Here is a 21,134-nt window from a genome sequence, read left to right as displayed (position 1 = left end):
CACTTAGCAGGAACCAGCCACAGCTGCACGTTATCCACGTCAGCCAGCCCACTGCCCCTGAAGCAAGCCCACAGCTGTATATTATCAATGTTAATTAACCTGCCTTCATTCCTCTATAATTACTCTACAATTCCTCTGCAATGGTTCTCTTGCTTAGTAATGTTTGGGGAACATGATTTTGCATCTGTTGAGGCCTTTGACCCAACAGAGCTTGATTACTCAACTCAAGCAGCAGAGTCCTGATGCATTTATGGCTGAGGCACTGGATAACCAGCCAGCTTAGCATGTCTGAGGAAGTAGTTCAGGTTGGCCAAGGTGACTTTCTATTGAGATGGATAATAAAAGTATGCATTAATTTTTTTCCTACCATCTTTGTCACAGGATTAGAACAAGTGGAGAAGCATAGTAAACGCATCACTACAGTTTTTAAAGCAATAGTGTATACAATCTTGGACTTGAAGTCATTGATTCTTTCTGTGTCTGGTAACATCATGGGGTTTTTGTAAGGGTAAATATGATTAAGGCACAGTGTATTCCAAGGTACTTAATTTCATATGTGTTTGTCATCTACTGCCCTCCCCCCATTTCAACTTCAGAAATAGGACTACAGTCATTTAAGATGTGTTTTACTGAAAGGAAGGCAGTGGCACAAAAGCTGCAATAAATGGGGTTTGCTATATTAAAAATTTTTGATTTATGACTTTCAGAAATGGATGTCCCATGTTAGGCTGTTAAGTGATATTTCAGATTCAGTCATGTTTAAAAAGTAGGTGTTTTGACACAACTAAAATTGTCATCAGTCTTCCTTAGGTGAAACGATTAGATGCTGGCTATCTGGAACTATTAGATGCTAGCTGTTTAGAAAATCAGTTCTTTTTCTTCAGTTGGCTTTTCCATATTGACTGTAAAATACTGATTTCCTTGAAGTCTAATTAGAAATACGAGTGTTAATTTTAATTTTTTTTTTAAAGGTGATGATGATGAGATTCCACAGGAATTGCTGCTGGGAAAACATCAGCTTAGTGAATTGGGTAGTGAATCTGCAAAAATCAAGGCAATGGGCATTATGGACAAGGTACATCTCCATAGTCTTTACATCTTTTTGAACATACAATTTTGATAAACATACAGAAACTTATGTCCCTTGTAATAACATTCCACGCTCTTCAGGTGTGCATGTAACAGATACTGTGAACAGTTGTGCTGCTTCTCACTTACCTAAAGTGCTTAAAAAGTTACCACATCTTAATTGTCACTGTTGCTTGAAGCTGAGACATTTTTGTTGAACGGTGCTTCTCTGTACAGTGCTGACCATATGCCAATACGTAATACCCATGTCTAAGCAGTAAAATCTCAAATAATTAATCTGCTTTCAGAGAAGCATATCAACCTGTAAGCTTTGCTCCTTACAGCTGGTGTTGAGAAACCACAGTAAATCAGATCCTGCTGTCAAAGTAAAAAAATCCACCCTTTCTGATATATGCCACCAGTGCAATGTAAATATGTGATGTACAGCCAGCATTACACTGAATTGTGTGCTTCCTCCATCTCTCCAAAAAGGCCTGTCAGCCTTAGAAGATTTAACACCCCAGGTGATAATAAGATTCATTTTCCATAGACTGCATATTGTGGTTTCTTTGCCACTGCTGTACTTAAGTTCAAGGGAAGTGTTTGTTGGTGCAAAATGTTGGTATCACACCTCTAGAAACAGTGTTCTTGCTTTCCTTTAATCTTCCTGGAACTCTTGGCTTTGGGCAGTTTTATGTTAAACTCTTACTCTGCCTGCTCGTGACCACTTACTGTGTTTATGAAGTGTCTGTGAAAACACTTACTGTAAGTCATTCTGAAGGGCTTTCTCTAATCCAAAAGTTAGGTACCCTTCCTAGACATTTTTTCAACCTTCGTGTCTTCCTTTGTCGCTTGTTGTTAGCCTGGGTGTTTCTCTTTCCTGATACTTCTCACCCTTAACCTCTGTTCCTTATTTTTTACACTACATGCATATATATATGTGTACATAAAAATCAGAATTCTATTGCTTCTAAAGTTGAATGTTAGTAGTATCTGGATGAGTAAAGCTGGCTCTCCTTGAGTTTAGCTTATTCCACAAATCATTCCATCTTAATTCTGTAGAAGATCAGTGAGTTTGAGTTATTTTTTTCAACATGCTAGTTCTTCAAATTTAACACTAACATTAAGAATATATAACCTTTTTATTAGCATTCAAGTATTGGGGAATTTTATATCTGCTTGTTCATGGAATTTGGATTTTCTACTAATAAAGCTTTGTATGGTTGGTTAAAATTTGTGAGTGATACTTGGATTTAGTGAATTTCTAGTTCTAGAAGTGAACAGTGTATAACTCTACAACATTAATGACAGATATGCAATTTTAAATCTGTTTCTGTGGATTTTGCTAGTGGAAAATGGGATTTGAGTGCAATATTAGAATACAGGTCACAGAGTTCAGCTATATTATCAGCATTGTGCTGAGTCAGAAACCACAGAAGTCAAGATCTGATCCTTATCTCTAATTTACAATCTAAGTGTTTCAGATTATATGACAAGGTCTATCCTTCATCCATGGACATTTTTTTCAGCAGTTTGGAAGCCTTTATGTTCCTGTAGTTGTTTGATGTATTTCTTTTCTTGTATTAGCTCTCAACAGATAAAACAGTAAAAGTCCTGAATATTTTGGAGAAGAATATTCAAGATGGATCAAAGCTTTCTACATTACTTAACCATGTGAGTTTCAAGTCATGTTATTTCACAATATTGTAGAATAGAATTTTCTTAATTTGAGTCCTATATAGTGATAATTTCAAGCATGTGTGAAGGGAATTTCTGATACAATATATATATATAATGGAGATTGCCGAAGATTTAAGCTTTGAAGTAAAATTCAACACATTATATTTGTTCTGTACTACACATGTTTTACTATAGTACTGATAACTAATAGGTATATTGTGACATTAATTTCTTTTGTTTCAGTTTTAAATATTATAGTTTCATCCTGAAATACTCATGGCAACTTAGGTCCAACATTATTGGACATTTCTTTGCTACATGTCCATATAACATCCCCTACACAATGAAAGAAGTAGTAGTACAGCTTTCATGTAGAGCATGTTCTTCTCCTGAGCATTAAGGAAGGAGGAAGTGCTTTGTTTAGGTCTGTTCTTGTGTTGCAAAGTTAAGGTTGTCGACATAAACAAAATTAGGAGGAAGTTCAAGATTCTAGTTTTTTTTCCTGGTATACCTAAAACTATATGGGGATTTGGAGTTTTTTATAAAGTTAATATGTGATTTTTCACATTTCATCTATTTATTTTTACATTTTCTAGTCAAAACAGCATTCTAGCAAGAGTAGAGTTCTTGAGTTTTATGAAGAAAAACCTACCTTGATCTGTGGAAATAAGAGAGTATTTATATTGGAAAGGAAGAATTTGAACTTGCAAGTAAAAACCTGAGATACATTATCTGTACCTAAATACTTTAATCTAGATTGTTGATAGGGTTTTCAAAGTTTCAGTATACGGCCTGAGTGCCTTTAGCAATATGAAAAGTAAGTAAAGAGAAGGTGCTTGGTTTACCTGCTGAAATTGATTCTCATCAGGTCTTTATGCTAATGCTTTTAAGATGTTATTTTTCTTTCAGCTTTTTGTAGTAAAACTCAAGATTATCAAGCAGTTAATGAAATTGTCTAATGATTGCAATTCAGAGGCAAAGTTTCAATTAAAAAAAGAAGCAATCTTTAGCCAAACAAGTTTCAGATTTTTCTTAAAAGCTATTTAAACATGATTGAAACCATTATGACAAAGAAAGCCTCTGCTAAGGAACAAGCTTACTTTTTTCAGAGCGCAGTGAAGATTTCCTACCTCCATGTCAGGATGTTTTTCAGAGGCAGAATGCACTTGCATATTCTTTTTATTTCAAAGATTAATGAGAAGAAAGAAAAAAAGCTTAAAACAACTTGGGTTTTTTTAAGACTCATTTGTGTAAGGAAGAAATTACTTAAAGCTATTCTGTGCAAAAAATTTACAGCAGTCTCCTGATCTGCAGGTATCTGTTGATTTTCCAAATATATGTATATAAGTGCGTGTGTGTGTGTAAATATATATATATTTATATTTTTATATATGTATTGTATTGTAGTACTGGTTTAGATTCTCTTACCCAAAGGGAAAAAGTTGGTATGGTTTCACTAACCCCACATTTTCACAAGGAATGCCAACAGTGTTGAACTATGGTGTCACACAGGCAGGAAAGATTGTTTTTCTCTGTAGGCTATATCCACACCAGAGAAGGTATGGAAAAATTGTACCTGATTTTGCTATAAATAATGTTATTACAATATTTAAGTGGTGCTGGATGGCCATAATTAACCTCATGTATGTTTGGTTTTGTAACTTGCACATAGAAATACATTCTGTACCCTGTGCTAAATCTAGATGGACATATTTGTTAAAACATGTTTTAAACCCATTGATAAAATAGGTGAGTTGGTCTATGAAGCAGAGAAAATCATGTACTTAAGGAGTTCCATGTGACTTTTAACAGCTCTTTGTGTAAGACTTCCCTCTAGTGGCAAAACTTAAGACTGATCAAAGCAGCAACTGGTGTGCATAGGCCACTGGAGAAAACACTAGATGAATAAGTTTACATTTTGTTTAAAGTACATCAGTCTTCAGTAGAGTATGTGGCAGTCTTCCCCCATAGTGCTTCCCAAAGATAAAGAGAAAGCTTGTGCTCTAGACGAAGGATACAGCGAGACTTGTAACTTAGGGATCTGGTACAAAACGTGTTGCTAGTAAAACAGACATTAGTTGATTTCTAAAACAGACAACTGTATCAGAAAGGACATGCAATATTTTATACGTGTGTGTGTTAAGTATGTCAAGGTAATGTTATTATCTTTTACTTGGTAAGGATAAAAATGTGACTTTTTGTTCACACTGTCCTGTTTTTCTTGCTTGTTACAGAACAATGACACCGAAGATGAGGAGAGATTATGGAGAGATCTCATTATGGAAAGAGTGACGAAATCTGCTGATGCTTGTCTTACTGCTATCAATATTATGACATCACCAAATATGCCTAAAGCTGTATATATTGAGGACGTAATAGAAAGAGTTATTCAGTACACAAAATTTCATTTGCAGAACACTCTTTATCCTCAGTATGATCCTGTGTATAGAGTGGACCCTCATGGTGGTTAGTATGCTAAGAAAATTTAACAAAATTTTTCCACATTAGAAAATATCAAAACATAATCTACTGTATGATGATGCAGGTGATATCACTTTCTGAAATAAGATATTTATATGTAACTCTTACACCGATAGCTCTTCCAGATCACATACAGCATCCTGAGTTAATGCTTTGTGTTAGTCTGAAAATGAAATGTAGAGTAAAAAAACAATGAATGAAATGGGGCCTCTGAGTAGCTTAGTCATACAACATGTTGGTTTACCGCAATAACTTCAACATAACTAAGTATTTAGGCTAAAGTATTTAGAAGTTTTTCTGAAGTTCAGTATCTGTGTATAGTTATTATCTGCAGGAATAAATCATTTTATAGTAATAATTTGTGTATTTAATAATTTATTTCAATGAAAACTACTTAGCATTTAGTGTTTTGTTGTCATGTGCATGACTTTAGATGCAAGTGTCCAACTTCAAGATCCTTTTTAAAAATCTTGTATCCAGAATTCAGATCCATTATGAAAAATCGTATCACGTGAAATTCTTGGTTTCCAGCTGCTGCTACTAAATAGGTTTTTCTTCTGTAAGTAATTGCTTTTACAAAGCTGTTAGTCGCACAGTTGAGGACTCGGATCTGAGGAAGATCATCTTTCTAATATTTGACGTTAAACATTGAAAAAATTAGTGAAGATACTTTTTTTTTTTCCTAGGTGGTGTTTTAAGTTCAAAAGCAAAACGTGCCAAGTGTTCCACCCACAAGCAAAGAGTTATAGTGATGTTGTATAACAAAGTTTGTGACATTGTCAGCAGCTTGTCAGAGTTGCTGGAAATACAACTTCTTACTGATACAACTATTCTTCAGGTAAGTTTTATCAGAATAATTTCTATCTGAGAATGTTTGGTTTTCTTTTCCCAGAGAGAACATAAAGTACAATTGTCTCAGTGATGTGAAGTATGAAATGAAGTACAAACTTTAGAATTATTAACATCAAAGTGATTAGTTTGTTGTATAGTAGGTAATCTGCAGGAGAGGAGCATTTAATGTTCAAATCTTTAATGGCTTTTCTTGTACACTTAGGAAAAGTTTAACCTGATTGTATTCAAATAAGAGTCATAGAAACATTTAGATTGGAAAATACCTTTATGTTCATTGAGTCTAACCATACACCTAACACTGCCAAGTCCACGACTAAACCATGTCCCTAAGCACCTACATGTCTTTGAAAACCTCCAGGGATGGTGACTCAGACTTCCCTGGGCAGCCTGTTCCAGCTTGACTGCCCTTCAGTTAATTAATTTTTCCTAATGTCACATCAAAACCTCCCCTAGCTTAAGAAGAGGCCAACACCCACTTTGGTACAAGCTCCTTTCAGGTAGCTGTAGAGAGTGATAAGGTCTTCCCTGAGCCTCCTTTTCTGCAAAATAAACAATCCCAGTTCCCTCAGCCACTCCTCACAGGACTTGTTCTCCAATATCCTTTAATAACTTTATTTGCAAATAGTATGAAGTAATACATCTTGTTGAATACCTTACCTGCTTAATGGATAGCTGCTTGTGAAACTGCATAAAGATCAGTTTGTTAGGCAAAGAAATTTACAGTAATTTCTTTCCATTGATAGGTATCTTCTATGGGAATAACACCTTTCTTTGTAGAAAATGTCAGTGAACTACAGTTATGTGCCATCAAATTAGTCACTGCAGTAAGTACTTTTTGATTTGTGTTTTCATGTTCCTGTACTTCTGAGAGTTACTAGGGCATTTACATAGGCTGTATTTTCTCTCTGGTAGAGAATTGGAGTTTAAAACTAATTTTATTCTTGCATGTCTTTACAGTTTGGTATCATAATCTAGGAACAGTATTAAATGTAGCTGAATGGCTTCTATTTGCAGAGAAATCTCTGGGAAGAAATATCCTGCTTAAGCAAGGAACTTCTTGATTTTAGTTGTGTCATTTAAAGTGTAAACACAAACCCCTTCCTCTTACCTGTCCTTTCTTGTCTTAAGAAATCTTAGCAATGTGGTTTTCCTTTATGTTCTGTGTTAAGGTTTGAATTTATGCAATGGAGTAAGGTATAGAACTAGTAGGATGCTTCTGTGTAATAGAATAAATTCTGTTCCTCAGAAGAGGTGGCTATGTGAAAAATTTGTGGGGCAGATGAAACATTATTTCAGGAAAAATGCAGTACAACACAGATGTGTTTCTTCAAGTTGGAGTTTTCAGTCTTTGTAAGGATTCTTCCTAAACAAAAGGAGAGGCAAATTCTACAATCCTGAACCTGTAAATTAAAAGAATATGTCATGTCAGACAAATATTAAAGTTTAGGATGTGAAGTAAAACTGGTTTCTCAGATGGTGCTCTACAGCCATACACACGTTCATGTAATTTATGTTACCACAGAGTTTTGCTCTATACTAGAGCCTGAAAGCTTAGTATTACAGTTTGACTTTCCTGTACTGTGTATTTTACCATTGACAGAAATTCTTAAAACATAAGGTGTTTTTAAAAGTTATTACACATTTATGTTATTTGACTATTTTTTAAAATCTGTATTTTTAACTTTTTATTAGATATAATTTTAATTAAATAGTTTTAACATAGTTTATAAAGAAATGCTTGATTTGAAAAAGGTCACACATTATAATGTGCATTAATTATAATTTATTTGTCATGTTAAGTGTCTGTTCCTATGTATACTTTCTGAAATATATTTAACAAGTGAAATTTTTGTAACAATAAAGAATTTTCTAACAATCCTGTAACTGTTAAATAGGTGTTCTCCAGGTATGAAAAACATAGACAGTTAATACTAGAAGAAATTTTCACTTCCCTTGCAAGACTACCAACTAGCAAGAGGAGTTTGAGAAACTTCAGGTAATTTCTGGCATAGATTAATAACTTAGAGATAGCAGTATTTGCAGTTCTGTAGATGTACAGTTTTACACTTCAGTATAACTGCTTCTTTTAAAAGCTGCAACTTCACAAGCTGTGCTTTATTAGATGTTGATATTTTAAAACCATGGGAGTAGAATTGCCTGACAAATGTCTTGTAATAATCATTGCCTCTTATGCCATCGTATTTGTGCCTGCTTACAAAAATAATTGAAATATTTTATTATTTATCTCACTAAGGATGTAAATGAGTGTAATGTTAGTGTGCATTCATAGGTTTTTGTGTTGGAAGATTCTTTGGTTCATCTTTATGGAGTTACATAATTTCTTCACTGCTAAAGCTTAGTAGGAAAATTCTGGGTGAGGTTTTTTTGAGGATACACTCACCACTCTTCAGGAAGGAAATCAATCTGATATCCCTTTGAATGAGTTTCATTTGGGAGCTACTTTGTTCACTTTAACTGTCTTTTAAACACTTCAGATGGATTTCAGTGCAACTTCAGAATAATGGTATAGGTTCAGGTTCAGTGTGGGAAAGAATCTGACCTGAGCTGGATTTCAATTAAAATTGAGATTGGGACACTTTAAATAATTTTGAACCTTTGTTGTTGGGGTTGATTCTGTTCCTTGGTTGCATACATCTTGCCCCCAAGACAGACTAATTGTCAATTAAATATTTTGTCCAGTCCAGGGTGGATGAACAGGAAATACCCAGGAAAAAAAATACACTAAAACTTTGAATTCAGTGAATGAATGATGTTAACATAAGTGCTTCTTCCCATAAGTGCTTGTTCTTAGTATTTCCTGTTGTTTTGATTGTAGACATCAGAGAGATCTAGCAAATAGGAAAATGGTAAGAATAGGAGCTTAAGGGGTAGATAGGCTCTTTGAATTAGGGCCTGTACCAGAAGGAAGTCCGTATCTCAAGGCCACAATGACAGCACTGTTTGTCGGTAGAGACCTAACTCTGGTCTGTTAAAGGGTATTCTGTAACAGTGACTACAGTCCTGAAGGGTACAGCTTACACAGAATTTGATATGAAAAGTTTTTTCTCTCTAGAAGTAATCGAAGATAACTTCATAAAGGTGATAATTACAATCTGTTTTGCGCCCAGTTAGTATTGTGATAATTTGGGGAGAATGATGTCAGGGATTATCACCTTTTGATAGTAAGGGTACCAGCAGGTGGTGGTGATGTATGTATGAGCAGTAAGCATGATACTATCTCTCAGGTCATATCATGGGAGAAACATGGAGTACATTCATAGTAGTCTTACCAACTTAAAGACACACTTAAGAGACACTTAAAGACACTTGCATGCTGAAGTTCATAGTCTATTATGCTGCCTCAGGTTACCATAGGTATAATACTTGTAGAAGTCAGTCCAGGTCATTGTTTAAAAGTCCTGCACATTTCACATATGTTAAATAAGTACTGAATTATTAGGGCAACAGTTTGGTGTATTTTAGGAGGATTGTGTTGAAAATGGATATGGCATTATACATAATAAGCTTATTAGTAAGTGCCTTAGCAAGTAGGTGTTTGATTTATTAAGAATTCCTGTAGATTTTTCAGCTGCTGAACTTCACAGTTACTCTGATAGCCCATCTGTAGGGTGTTTCAGTTCATCTCTTCTGCCTGAGAATAAGACTTACTTATTTTGTTAGACCAAATCTTACACTGCATAAGAGAGAAGCAAGTGATTAGATACATATCTAGAGCAGAGATTTCTGGCTGTGGTAATAATGTGTGGTAGTAATTTTTGAAAGATATTATTTGGGGCCAAAGGGTTTTGGTTTGTTTTGGGTTTTTTTGTGTGTGTGTGTGTTTAGTTTTAGTGTTAATGCTTTCTTTTTTTATTAACAGGTTAAACAGCAGTGACACTGATGGAGAGCCTATGTATATTCAGATGGTAACGGCACTAGTTTTGCAGCTTATTCAATGTGTGGTGCATTTACCATCAGCAGAAAAAGATTCTAATTCAGATGAGGAATCAAACAAGAAAGTAAGATTTTTTTTAAAAAAAAAACACGTATGTTTTTTGTGTGTGTGCAGGAAGGACTCTGTGTGTTTTTAGGTGTAATATTTTATTATGGTACTCTATTAATAATTTTTGTTATTTTGTATCTGCTGTAATTATTTGATGCATGAGAAATGCTAATCTGGAAATCATATTTCTGTGTATGCTAAAATAATAGACAAATATATCTTGTTATTTTTAGGTGGATCAAGATGTGCTTATTACTAACTCTTATGAAACAGCCATGAGAACAGCACAAAATTTCCTTTCTATTTTCCTTAAAAAGTAAGTACTGTTGCATTCTTTAACGCGTTGATGAAACAAGCTCCAAATAAAGTTGTCGTACCTTAAGACAAACCTAACCACTTCATAATGCTAAATACCTACTCATAAAATTATTTATAACAATATACTTTATAGATCCCTAAGAGAGCTACCCGTCTGGACAAAAATTTTTGTGGAACAGAAGTTCTGCGTAGATTCTTTATACGTTTAAGAATCTGTTTGATAGTTCATGTAGGACCCTTTTATTAGGATCTGAAGCCTGGAAGAAAAGGCTGAGTGAATATTTAGGCAGTGAAACCATATTCAATTCAGTTGTCAGAATGACAAAAATCTAAAAAACTTTAAAAATACTTTAATTTAGCTGAAGTTAGGAATGTCAATATCTCAGCAGGGAAAAAAAAAAAAAAAAGTATTGTACTTGAATAACCAAAGGATTTCTAAGAATAAGTCCTGAGGTTTTTATAGTGTTAATTTCTACTCTTAAGCCAAAAGGCTATTTAATCGCCATCTGGCAATCTCTCTGCATACTTGTAGTATCATTGAAGTTAGGGGTGCTTAATATAAGTGAAACACTGCCAGGTATGTTATCTTTTAAATTCTTTTTCTTTTTTTCACATTCTGATTTTAACCTTTTGTGGAGCATAATACTGTTACGTCTTTCGCTGTCAGATAAATCAGACCAAGCTTAAGGAATATAGACACAACACCTCCTGAATACCTCACTTCAGCTTGAGCTTTACAATTTTACCTACTTTGTCTGTCCAAGTTACTGCAGACTTTTAACTCAAAGCAATAAACAAAAAAAACTTAGGATCAGTATTTTACTATTGTGGATTAGCTGCCTTACTTGCAGTGCAGCTTTGGAGTGATAACTGTTTAAACTGTTTCTCCATAAATGAAAAAAACAAATTTTCTGCTAGTATTTCAGATATTTTTTAAGAATTACATAAAACTCTTCTGATTAAACATAGGATTACTTACGTTTATGTCAGAAGAAAAGCTTAAATGGCTCTTAAATTTGCTTACAAAATGCATTTTTTTTTTTAACAGGTGTGGCAGTAAACAAGGGGAAGAAGATTACAGGCCGCTGTTTGAGAACTTCATCCAAGATCTTCTTTCCACGGTCAATAAACCAGAATGGCCAGCTGCAGAGTTGCTACTTAGCTTATTAGGAAGGCTATTGGTAAGGGTTTCTTGCTTTTAACTATTGTATTAGTTTATTGTTACAATGAAGACTTACTTCAGCTGAAACTACTACAGCAGTGCTTTGCTGTTGTTGACACATGCAGCACTTGAGGATTTTCTTACTTATTTCACTACTGTGTAATACACAGATAATAAAGTTTGGGTTATAAGATCATTGATATGGAAGATCATATATATGCAGTTTTCATGGAAGTCCAGTTCCATGAGTTGGACGCAGAACCTGAAGGCAGTTAAGTGGTTTGCATTTTTACCATTAATAGCATTTACTACGATATTTTACATAATGTAAATATTTTTGTGGACTTGTTTTTGAGAGTTGTTCTTTAGTATTACAATGTAATTAATAGAGCAATTTGAGTCCTTTCTTGGAAAAATATTTTGTTGCCCTGTTCCTGGTAAAATCTATCCTCCTTTATACTGGTGTGAATAAGTTGCGTTATGGTGCTTAAGGTTTATACTGTTGTAAGGGGGATCTTCTGTGCTAGTTGTCCAGTTTATTTTCTGAAATATATGTTTTGAAAAATATAATAGGCATATTTGGGGGGAGGAGAGAGAGACCCAATAAAGGAACAAACACTAAAGTAAGTAGTTTATATTTGATGTAATAGTGAATTACATAATTTTATGCATTACAAAAGTTCGTTGAAATTGTCAGTAATGTCAGGCAGTCTCCTGTGAGAAGGCTCAGTTGCATAAATACTTGTTTATAATAACAGTTCATTCTGGTTTTCATAGGTTCACCAGTTTAGTAACAAATCTACGGAAATGGCATTAAGAGTTGCATCACTTGACTATCTTGGAACTGTAGCTGCAAGACTGAGGAAAGATGCAGTCACTAGCAAAATGGATCAAGGATCTATAGCCAGAATCCTCAAACAGGTGTGTGAGAGATCCTGTGTCAGCTGGATTGACATGTATCTATTCAAATACCTGCAAATTTTAAAGGTGTTTGAAAAACTGGTGTTGTGGAGAATGTCTTCACTGTTCAGATTTCTGAATCAAATATACTCAATTTATAAGTATCACATTTGTTAGGTCATGCCTTCCTTGTATTATCTCTGTAGTGATCATATGAAATGGTTATTGACAGTGATTAAGCCAGTATTCTTGTGACAATACAGAGGAGGTAATGGAGCAACAGTTGGATTCTATGTTGAGGCTTTAAAAATATATATATGCACGTGCATATGCTATTACAAAGTGGTAACTTGTTGCAACACTCTCCAAGCTAGCCGGCTGCAACAAGGTCTTTTACCATCTCATACCAGCATACACGTCATGCCAGTCCGTCTGCTGCCTTCTCCTCATCTCAGCCTCATCCGGGGCACGCTCTTTCTTCTCTCTGCTTCTTCCTCTCTCACCTTCTCTTCCTCGGCTGCTCCCTCTTCGTTGGCTCTCAACCACTTAACCAGCCACACCTGCACCTTATCTACATCGGCCAACCCGCCACCCCTGAAGCCAGCCCACAGCTGTATATTATCAATGCTAATTAACCCAGCTTCATTACTCTACAGTAACTGAGCTTCTAGTACTCATATACAGGTCTTGAAGATAAACTCGTAGGCCTGTAAGGTTAGTTTTTGTGTGATGTAGCTGCTATTGGTCATCTTTTTATTTTGCTTTTCCTTTTTTTTTTTCTTTTGATTTTTTTAAACTGGACTTGCACATGTCATCAGAGTGCATTCATATTTGCAGTTCTGCTGATGCTGCTCCAAATCTGCAAGGGTGGCAACAAAAACATTACCAAATACACATTATTACCAAAGCAATGTATGTATTTGGGCTCTATACAGTACCTAGTATGATGAGAAAGATCTTGTGTATCCTTTTACAGATGTGGACTTGCACATTTCTGTAGACCCAGTACATTTCTTTCTGAACTAGTAATTGTTCTCAGCATGATCTAAAGTTGATTAGTCATACCAAGTTCATTTCCCTTTCAGTTACCTGCAAAGGCTACAGATATAATACATGTACTTTATAGTGACTATTACAGATTTATGTTCAAGGAAAAACTTCTGCACTTTACAGGCATTCAAATAAAGATTCAAAATTCATCAGCTCCTTTATGAGGCTGATACTTCCCATAACTTTTGTTGGTTGGAATGTTCTACAGCATAAGTTGTCAAAACTTTATGTCCATGACTTAATATAATTTATACTTTTTCATGCTAAGGGGATATAGTTCTTCTCTGTTGGCAGTGATTCTGACATTTCCCTACAAACTCTAATGTAGAGTTACTTTAGAAAAATCCTTTTCTCTTTCCTTATCTCCAAAAGTAATAATAATATTGAAAGATATTCTAAAAAGATACCACATACCCAAGTGGTGACCTGAATTTTTGTATTTGTTTTGGGGGTTTTGCAGGAGGAGGCATTAACTAGGCATTGGCATCTGCAGAAAATAAAATTGCTGTGAGTGATAAAAGCATTTTTTCAGTTACTCAGGAAGCTTGACATAGTGATGGTAGAGAATACCATCCATGCATAGTGGAAGGTGTGTACTATACCGTACCGTCAGTCAGGATAGACAGTGTGTTGTTTATAAATTATTTTTAATATAAGAACAAATAAATAATTGGAAATGTGTACGGAATTGGAAATGTGGAAATAAACAATTGGAAATTTGACAGCTAAGCTTCACTTTGCTTAGAAAATAAGAAGATCCATTGGCAGACTTACTCAGCTGTTGTCATCAGAAACTTAAATTATGATTTCCATTTTAGAAATGAACTTACACCTCTAGACATTATTCTTTCTTGCTGAATTGAATACTTAGACTCTGTTGGATATTTCCTTCTACACCCTTGATATCATTACCGGGATATTCCCGGGTGATTGACAAATGCATGTAACTCTGTCTACTGTGGTTTGGACTCATTAGATTTAAGAGAAAATTATTATGTTTTGACAGTTTTGAACAGTAGATATTTGTTGTAGAAATCTGTCACAGATTGTCAAGTTGATTTGACTTGTGCATGCTTTTAATTAGTTTATTTCTTGATACAGTTAAAAGTCCAGAACATCAGTGTACCTTTCTCCACTTGCTGATATTTGCAAGCTATATTATGTGCTGTATTTGTGACAAGATTCTCAATCTGTGCTGTTCATACAGGAGTTAAGATGGTGAAGCGAGTGAGTGGTGTGGGTCACTTAAAGATTCACTATCAAAGGCATTAGCAAAATAGTTTTATTATGAATTTGCAGGGGTGGGACTTCACAGTTTGGTGACAAGGTTCATTCTATTACTTATTACATAGATAAATCACACAAAAAAGAATCAAATTAAAATTAAGCTAGAATGACTTACACAGAAACTAAAGATGTACAAGGGGAAGGGAGACCCTCCTGTTAAGTCACAAGATTCAGAGTGCATCCCCTTGCTTTCTAAACTCTTGATGGAGTTTAGGTGCGGCTAGATCCAGTCTTCATCTGAGACTTGGACAACAGTTATATCTTAAAGAATATAAGGAATATTCACAGTTTAAGATTGATCATAGGATTTTAGCAGCACTTAATCTAGGATTAATCTAATATTTACAAAGTGAATTAGTAGGATTTACTTAAACTCTAAAATGGCTTAACTATGGGTTTGAAATGGTAATAATTATTGTGAGGTACCTAAATCAATTCACACATGCATGCGTACAAGCACAAAAGAGACAAAGATACATGTACAAATGTACAAAGGTATATATACCTGCTAAAAGTTCCCCTTGAGTTTAGTGATATACCCCCACTGAATGCCTTTGCATTTCTCAGTGCGTGGAGGACTGAGCCTCAAGGAGCAGGAGTACCAGCCCAGGCTCTGTCATCAGCTTTCAGTGACGCTCCCCCTAACTTCACAAACTCCCTAGTTTGTGAGCTCTGAGAGGCATCCCACTCAGAGGGAGATGCTTTTCACAGCCTGCTGCGGTCTGGGAGAGCTCGAAGGGCCTCGCTAAGACTGCTGTTTATAGGGTCAGAGATAATTGGGTTAAGTCAACAGTAATTTTCTGTCCTGGCCACAATTGGAATCAGTAATTACTGGAATTTTTCAAAATTGCAGTGGCAGTGGTACCATACCACTTGGATTCAGGTAAGGAATGCCCCAAGAGTTGTTAGGGGATGTTGTGATTTAGATAAGGAATGTTTCTGGTGAAGTCAGTGCCATTTCCCATCTCAGCCATTCAAGAGTTGCTGGTACGATCAAGGAACACTTAACTACCCAACTCATTACACAGAGGCTAAGGCCTAATGGCAATTACTGAAATTGTAGAGTGGCACAGGGGAGGAGTTGAGATGCACCACTACAGATGGTTATGAGTTCCGTTGCTGGAGAAGAAGAAAGTTTTGTAGCTGAAGAACTCTAAGCCAGAAATGATTCTTCTGCTTTTATTATCAGGCAGTCCTGGGTTAACAGCTGGACTTGACAATCTTAAAGGTCTTTTCCAACCTAAATGATTCTGTCATTCTGTATTGAATGTAATTTGTTGTGGGCTTGACAGCTGCTCTTTCTTTGTTCTGGGTTTTTCACTTGTTTGAAAATAGCTAGGCAGCTAAGGTTCATCAAGCAAACCTTTTATTCAGCCAGTTATCCACAGAATTTAACATTAGTTGAAGGCCAGAATCAATTTTCACATATATTAGAGTGCCAAATATTTATATAAATCTCTGTCAGTATTATGTGCATTGTAGACATGTTTTGAATGCTCCAACTCATTCATTTTGGAAAAAAACATACCCTTTTGTCTGCTGTAACATCAGCAACTGCAGGGAACTGCATATTTCAGTGTAATACTAAGGAAAAAAGGGTGGTTTTATGCTGTCTTGTAGATGTTGAGAAAGTTAGTTTCTGACTTACACAGAAGTTCATCGATACTGTTTTATTCTCTATAATTTGTATATAGGGAGAAGTACATTGTCTTGTGGCAATACAAGATCTTTTTTCAATTTACATAGGCTGGAGCTATTTTAAGAGATCAGGATATATATAGAATCATAGAATAGTTTCTGTTGGAAGGGACCTGTAAAGGTCACCTAGCCCAGCTACCCCCCAATCAGCAGGGACATCTTCAGCCAAATCAGGTTGCTCAAAGCCCCCTACAGCCTGTCCTTCAGTGTTTCCAGGGATGGAGCATCCACCATCTCTCTGGGCAACCTGTCCCACTGTTTTTCACCACCCTCGTGGTAAAAACAAATGTCTTCTTTACATCTCCTCTGAATCTACCCTGGTTTAGTTTCAAACCATTACTCCTCGTCCTGTCGCTACAGGCCCTACTAAAAAGTCTGTCCCCAGCTTTCTCATAAGCCCCCTTTAAGAACTGAAAGGCTGCAGTAAGGTCTCCCCAGAGCCTTCTTTTCTCCAGGCTGAACGACCCCAACTCTCAGCCTGTCCTCACGGGAGAGGTGCTCCAGCCCTCTGGTCATCTTTGTGTCCCTCCTGTGGACCCACTCCAACAGGTCCGTGTCTTCCCTGCGCTGAGGGCTGCAGAGCTGGATGCAGTACCCCTGTGGGGTCCCACCAGAGCGGAGCAGAGGGGCACAGTCACCTCCCTCGCCCTGCTGGCCACGCTGCCTTTGGTGCAGCCCAGGGTACGGTCGGCTTTCTGGGCTGCGAGTGGGCGTTGCTGGGCCACGTCCAGCTTTTCACCCACTAGTAACCCCCAATCCTTCCCTACAGGGCTGCCCCAGCCTGTACTGATGGCCAGGGTTGTCCCAGCCCAGGTGCGGGACCTTGCACTTGGCCTTGTTGAACCTCATGAGGTTCCCATGGGCCCATTTCTCAAGCCTGTCCCCCTGGATGGCATCCTGTCCCTCAGGCGTGTCAGCTGCACCGCTCAGCTTGGTGTCGTCTGAAAACCTGCTGAGTGTGCACTTGATCCCCCCGTCTGTGACACCGAGGAAGATACTAAACAGCACTGCTCCCAGTAGAGACCCCTGAGGGACACCACTCGTCACTGATCTCCACCCAGGGAGCCATTGACCGCTACTTCCTGGATGCAACATCCAGCCAATTCTTTATCTTCCAAACAGTCCACCCATCAAAGCCGTCTCTGCAGTTCAGAGAGAAGGATATTGTTGGGGACCTTGTCAAAGGCCTTACGGAAGTCCAGCAGATGACATCCGAGCTCTTCTCTTGCCGGCTGATGTAGTCGCTCCATCGTAGAAGGCCACCGGGTTGGTCAGGCAGGGCCTGGCTGTCTTGAATCACCTCCCTGCCCTCCATGTGCCATATATACACATTGGAAATATAAATATTTCCAATTAAATAGCCTCTTTGAACAAATATATTCTGTTTTTAACATTCATAGAGTTAAGATATTACAAATCTGATACATAGTCTTCAGCACTAGTTTTCAGATGAGTGTTTCATATGTAATGCTCTTAGTGCATCTGAAAAGTGTTTCACAGGAAAATTAGTTTTATCCTGTTCTGTACAAAGGTGTTATGCAGTAGATGACATTTTTTATAAAACATGTTTGTCCTCAAGCTTTTTGACTGATAGAAACTTAGTTGAATCTCAGAGAATATGATTCTGCAGTGATGGAGCTCAGAGGTGTTTGGGAACAATCTCTGTAAGTTCTTTCTTAGAGTGAGCACACTTGCACTTGAGTGCTCTCTCTGTATGGGTACTTTATCCCTGAAAACAGTTATGCCACGTATTTTTACAAAGGGATAAGCTCTTTTTATTTCTTTGATGTATCCCACACTTTTTTACTGTTTTCTGTTTTGTATTTCTTTTTATTTTAATTTTTTGTCTTTTATTACTTGTTCACGTGGGAAGTCAGTGTTTCACTAATATTGGTGAGACAGCTAATAGTGACTTTTATAGGTCAAACCTAGTGTCAGTGTGCTATGTGTGATTTGAGCCCTTCTTTTTTCCTCTGTGACAGAGGGTCTTCACACAAGACCATAGAATCAAAATTAATCAAATCAGTCAGTCTGTTCTAAAAGAAGCCTTACTTTGCTCTTAATCTTGTTTAGACTTTATAGCTACAGTCTAATTTGTTTCAGTCTCTATGTGGTTGATAATTGTTAATGTTCTGCAATTATCAAAACAACTGATTTCAATGTATTTTATAGGTGGACATGCAGATTTTCAAATTATTATTACCGCTGTGCAATTTTCTAGCTATTTTTCTACTTCTGACAGGTTTCAGGAGGAGAAGACGAAATTCAACAGCTGCAGAAGGCTTTGCTGGATTATCTGGATGAGAACACAGAAGTTGATGCATCATTAGTGGTAAATTTCAGCTTTCTGGTGTCAAGTGTATATAAAAATAATTTCAGTAACATGTTCTGAATAAAATTATTTTCAGTTATGCATATTCATGTTTCAATTAAATACAAAATCACCCTAACATATACTATTGATTGTGTTTTCTAAAACATTGTTGATGCATTAGATTCACTTAATCTTATAAATCTGTTAATTTTCCATTTCTGTATCTGTTGGTTTTGTTTTCTGTGCATCCTACTGTATTTCTCCAGTTTTCTCGGAAGTTTTATATAGCTCAGTGGTTCCGTGATACAACTATGGAGACAGAGAAAGCAATTAAATCTCAGAAGGATGAGGATTCATCTGAAGGAACTCATCATGCAAAAGATGTTGAGACCACAGGACAAATCATGCATAGAGCAGAAAGTCGCAAGAAGTTTCTTCGCAGCATCATTAAAACTGCTCCATTTCAGTTCAGTACATTAAAGTATGTTTCAGTACCACTTATTTCTTTATTAGCTGTACATTTGGTGTTTCAAATCATTTTTGATAAACATGTCATAATTAACACATGGAATTTGTTGCAGGATGAATTCTGATACTGTGGACTATGAAGATGCATGCTTGATTGTTCGCTACTTGGCCTCTATGAGGCCGTTTGCCCAGAGCTTCGATATTTATTTGACACAGGTAAACTCTGCTGGAAGTCTTAGTGCAGTGAAACACAGTTGGTTTCTGATTCCAAACACTTTTGCAGTAGTGTGCCCTATCTGTTAATTGTTGAGCACAGATATTTCACAGGCCGTGATAACAGCATGTGCTTTCATATTCTGTATTAATGACATAAATGATTGTTTCTTTTTCTTGCATGCATTTCATATGTCACATTATACATACATTATTTTGTTTGTCCATGGATGTGTATGGCAAAATCATGATAATTAGTTCTACACGGTAAGAGGAGAATTACAGAATGCTGAAAGAGTTTTCACAGTTTCTGTAAGATGCATGCTCATAAGGTAATGTTAACTCATGAAATCGGTCTTAATCTGATTTGAAAATATGAGACAGCTTGTTAAGTTGCTTACATTGCATGTTACTGTCACTTTGGAAGCTGTTGTTTGACCAGTGTCGTTCCTTTGCTTTTTCTGGGAGAAGAGCACTAATGTGTTGGCATGGTGACATGTTTGAACTCAAGGTCAAACTGCTTTAGGTTGTGTTACTTACACTGGTCTGCACACAGAGCCTTTCTTAAAATTATAGTGCCCAAATCCAACTCTCCCATTAAAAAGAACCATGGTGAAAGCCACAAGTGAATAACGAAAGCAGAGTTTAAAAGGAAAGGACTTAAACTGAACATACAGACCCGGTGTAAATCCTGTTTTGATCAGGTTTAGACATGTAGCAAATCCTAGTAAATATTCATGCTCAGTTATCAATGCCATGGAACATCACTTGTATGCACCTTTTTCCTGTCTGAGATGTATTCAGTTTTTAGTAGACAGATGTTCTTGGTTTAGTTGAATTTTTTGCATTTTTTTATGCTGCATTTTTGCCTGTTAAACATTGTTTTCTACCTTCCCAAAGCAACTGAATCTTTGTTTTTGTTTTCTTATTAGATACTGCGTGTACTTGGTGAAAATGCAATTGCTGTTCGAACAAAAGCCATGAAGTGTTTGTCTGAAGTTGTTGCTGTAGACCCCAGCATTCTAGCCAGGGTAAAAGAGGAAATAATCACACACATACATTTTTCTGTCATGCTTAAAATAAGTCTTCATTTCTTATTTTGAATCTGTGTTTCATTTCTTTAGCTGGATATGCAACGAGGTGTTCATGGACGGTTAATGGATAACTCCACTAGTGTACGAGAAGCGGCTGTGGAGCTGCTTGGCCGATTTGTGCTCTGTCGTCCTCAGCTTGCTGAGCAGTATTATGACATGCTGATTGAAAGAATATTGGTATGGTGACTTGTGATATTTGTGATAAAATGAGTGATATCGGAAAACTTGTTTTTAACCGAGTTTATATCTTTATGGACATGCAATGATGATTCCAAGAGTAAATTATATCATTCTTTTAATGGGGAGCGTCATGCTTTTAAATACATCACATATTTGCAGTGAGTCTTTGTTACATTGAAAGGTAAACACATACAGAATGTTGTACTGCGTCGGAACAAGGATTATATTCCTTTTGATTCCATTATTGAGGCACAAATTAGGTGAAATACGGGGTTTTGCCACATTTCTGAAGTCTGAGATTTGAGTCATTGAGGCAGTTCAGTGTAGTGTGGGTGATGAAGAAAGTTCCACAAAACAGTAATGTGA

At 36.4% G+C, this 21,134-nt stretch overlaps 1 protein-coding gene across 8 annotated transcripts in view; it reads left to right on the top strand.

Annotated features, from left to right (window-relative positions):
- NIPBL (NIPBL cohesin loading factor) overlaps positions 1–21,134 on the top strand; it is a 152,875-nt gene that overhangs the window by 111,227 nt on the left and 20,514 nt on the right. For all 8 annotated transcript variants that reach the window (XM_037372864.1, XM_037372863.1, XM_037372859.1 and 5 more), the window contains 15 exons: positions 972–1,075; positions 2,656–2,742; positions 4,983–5,214; positions 5,916–6,067; positions 6,825–6,905; positions 7,977–8,077; positions 9,962–10,100; positions 10,318–10,400; positions 11,451–11,583; positions 12,342–12,485; positions 18,742–18,831; positions 19,080–19,294; positions 19,395–19,497; positions 20,427–20,525; positions 20,619–20,765. In XM_037372864.1, the coding sequence (XP_037228761.1) occupies positions 972–1,075; positions 2,656–2,742; positions 4,983–5,214; positions 5,916–6,067; positions 6,825–6,905; positions 7,977–8,077; positions 9,962–10,100; positions 10,318–10,400; positions 11,451–11,583; positions 12,342–12,485; positions 18,742–18,831; positions 19,080–19,294; positions 19,395–19,497; positions 20,427–20,525; positions 20,619–20,765 (1,910 nt within the window). The remainder of the gene's footprint in view (positions 1–971; positions 1,076–2,655; positions 2,743–4,982; positions 5,215–5,915; positions 6,068–6,824; positions 6,906–7,976; positions 8,078–9,961; positions 10,101–10,317; positions 10,401–11,450; positions 11,584–12,341; positions 12,486–18,741; positions 18,832–19,079; positions 19,295–19,394; positions 19,498–20,426; positions 20,526–20,618; positions 20,766–21,134) is intronic.

The sequence above is a fragment of the Falco rusticolus genome, chromosome Z, assembly GCF_015220075.1.
Source record: "Falco rusticolus isolate bFalRus1 chromosome Z, bFalRus1.pri, whole genome shotgun sequence".
In the NCBI taxonomy this organism is placed as follows: Eukaryota; Metazoa; Chordata; class Aves; order Falconiformes; family Falconidae; genus Falco; species Falco rusticolus.
The sequence above is the reverse complement of the archived record's forward strand: the minus strand, read 5'-3'. Positions and strand labels throughout refer to the sequence as shown.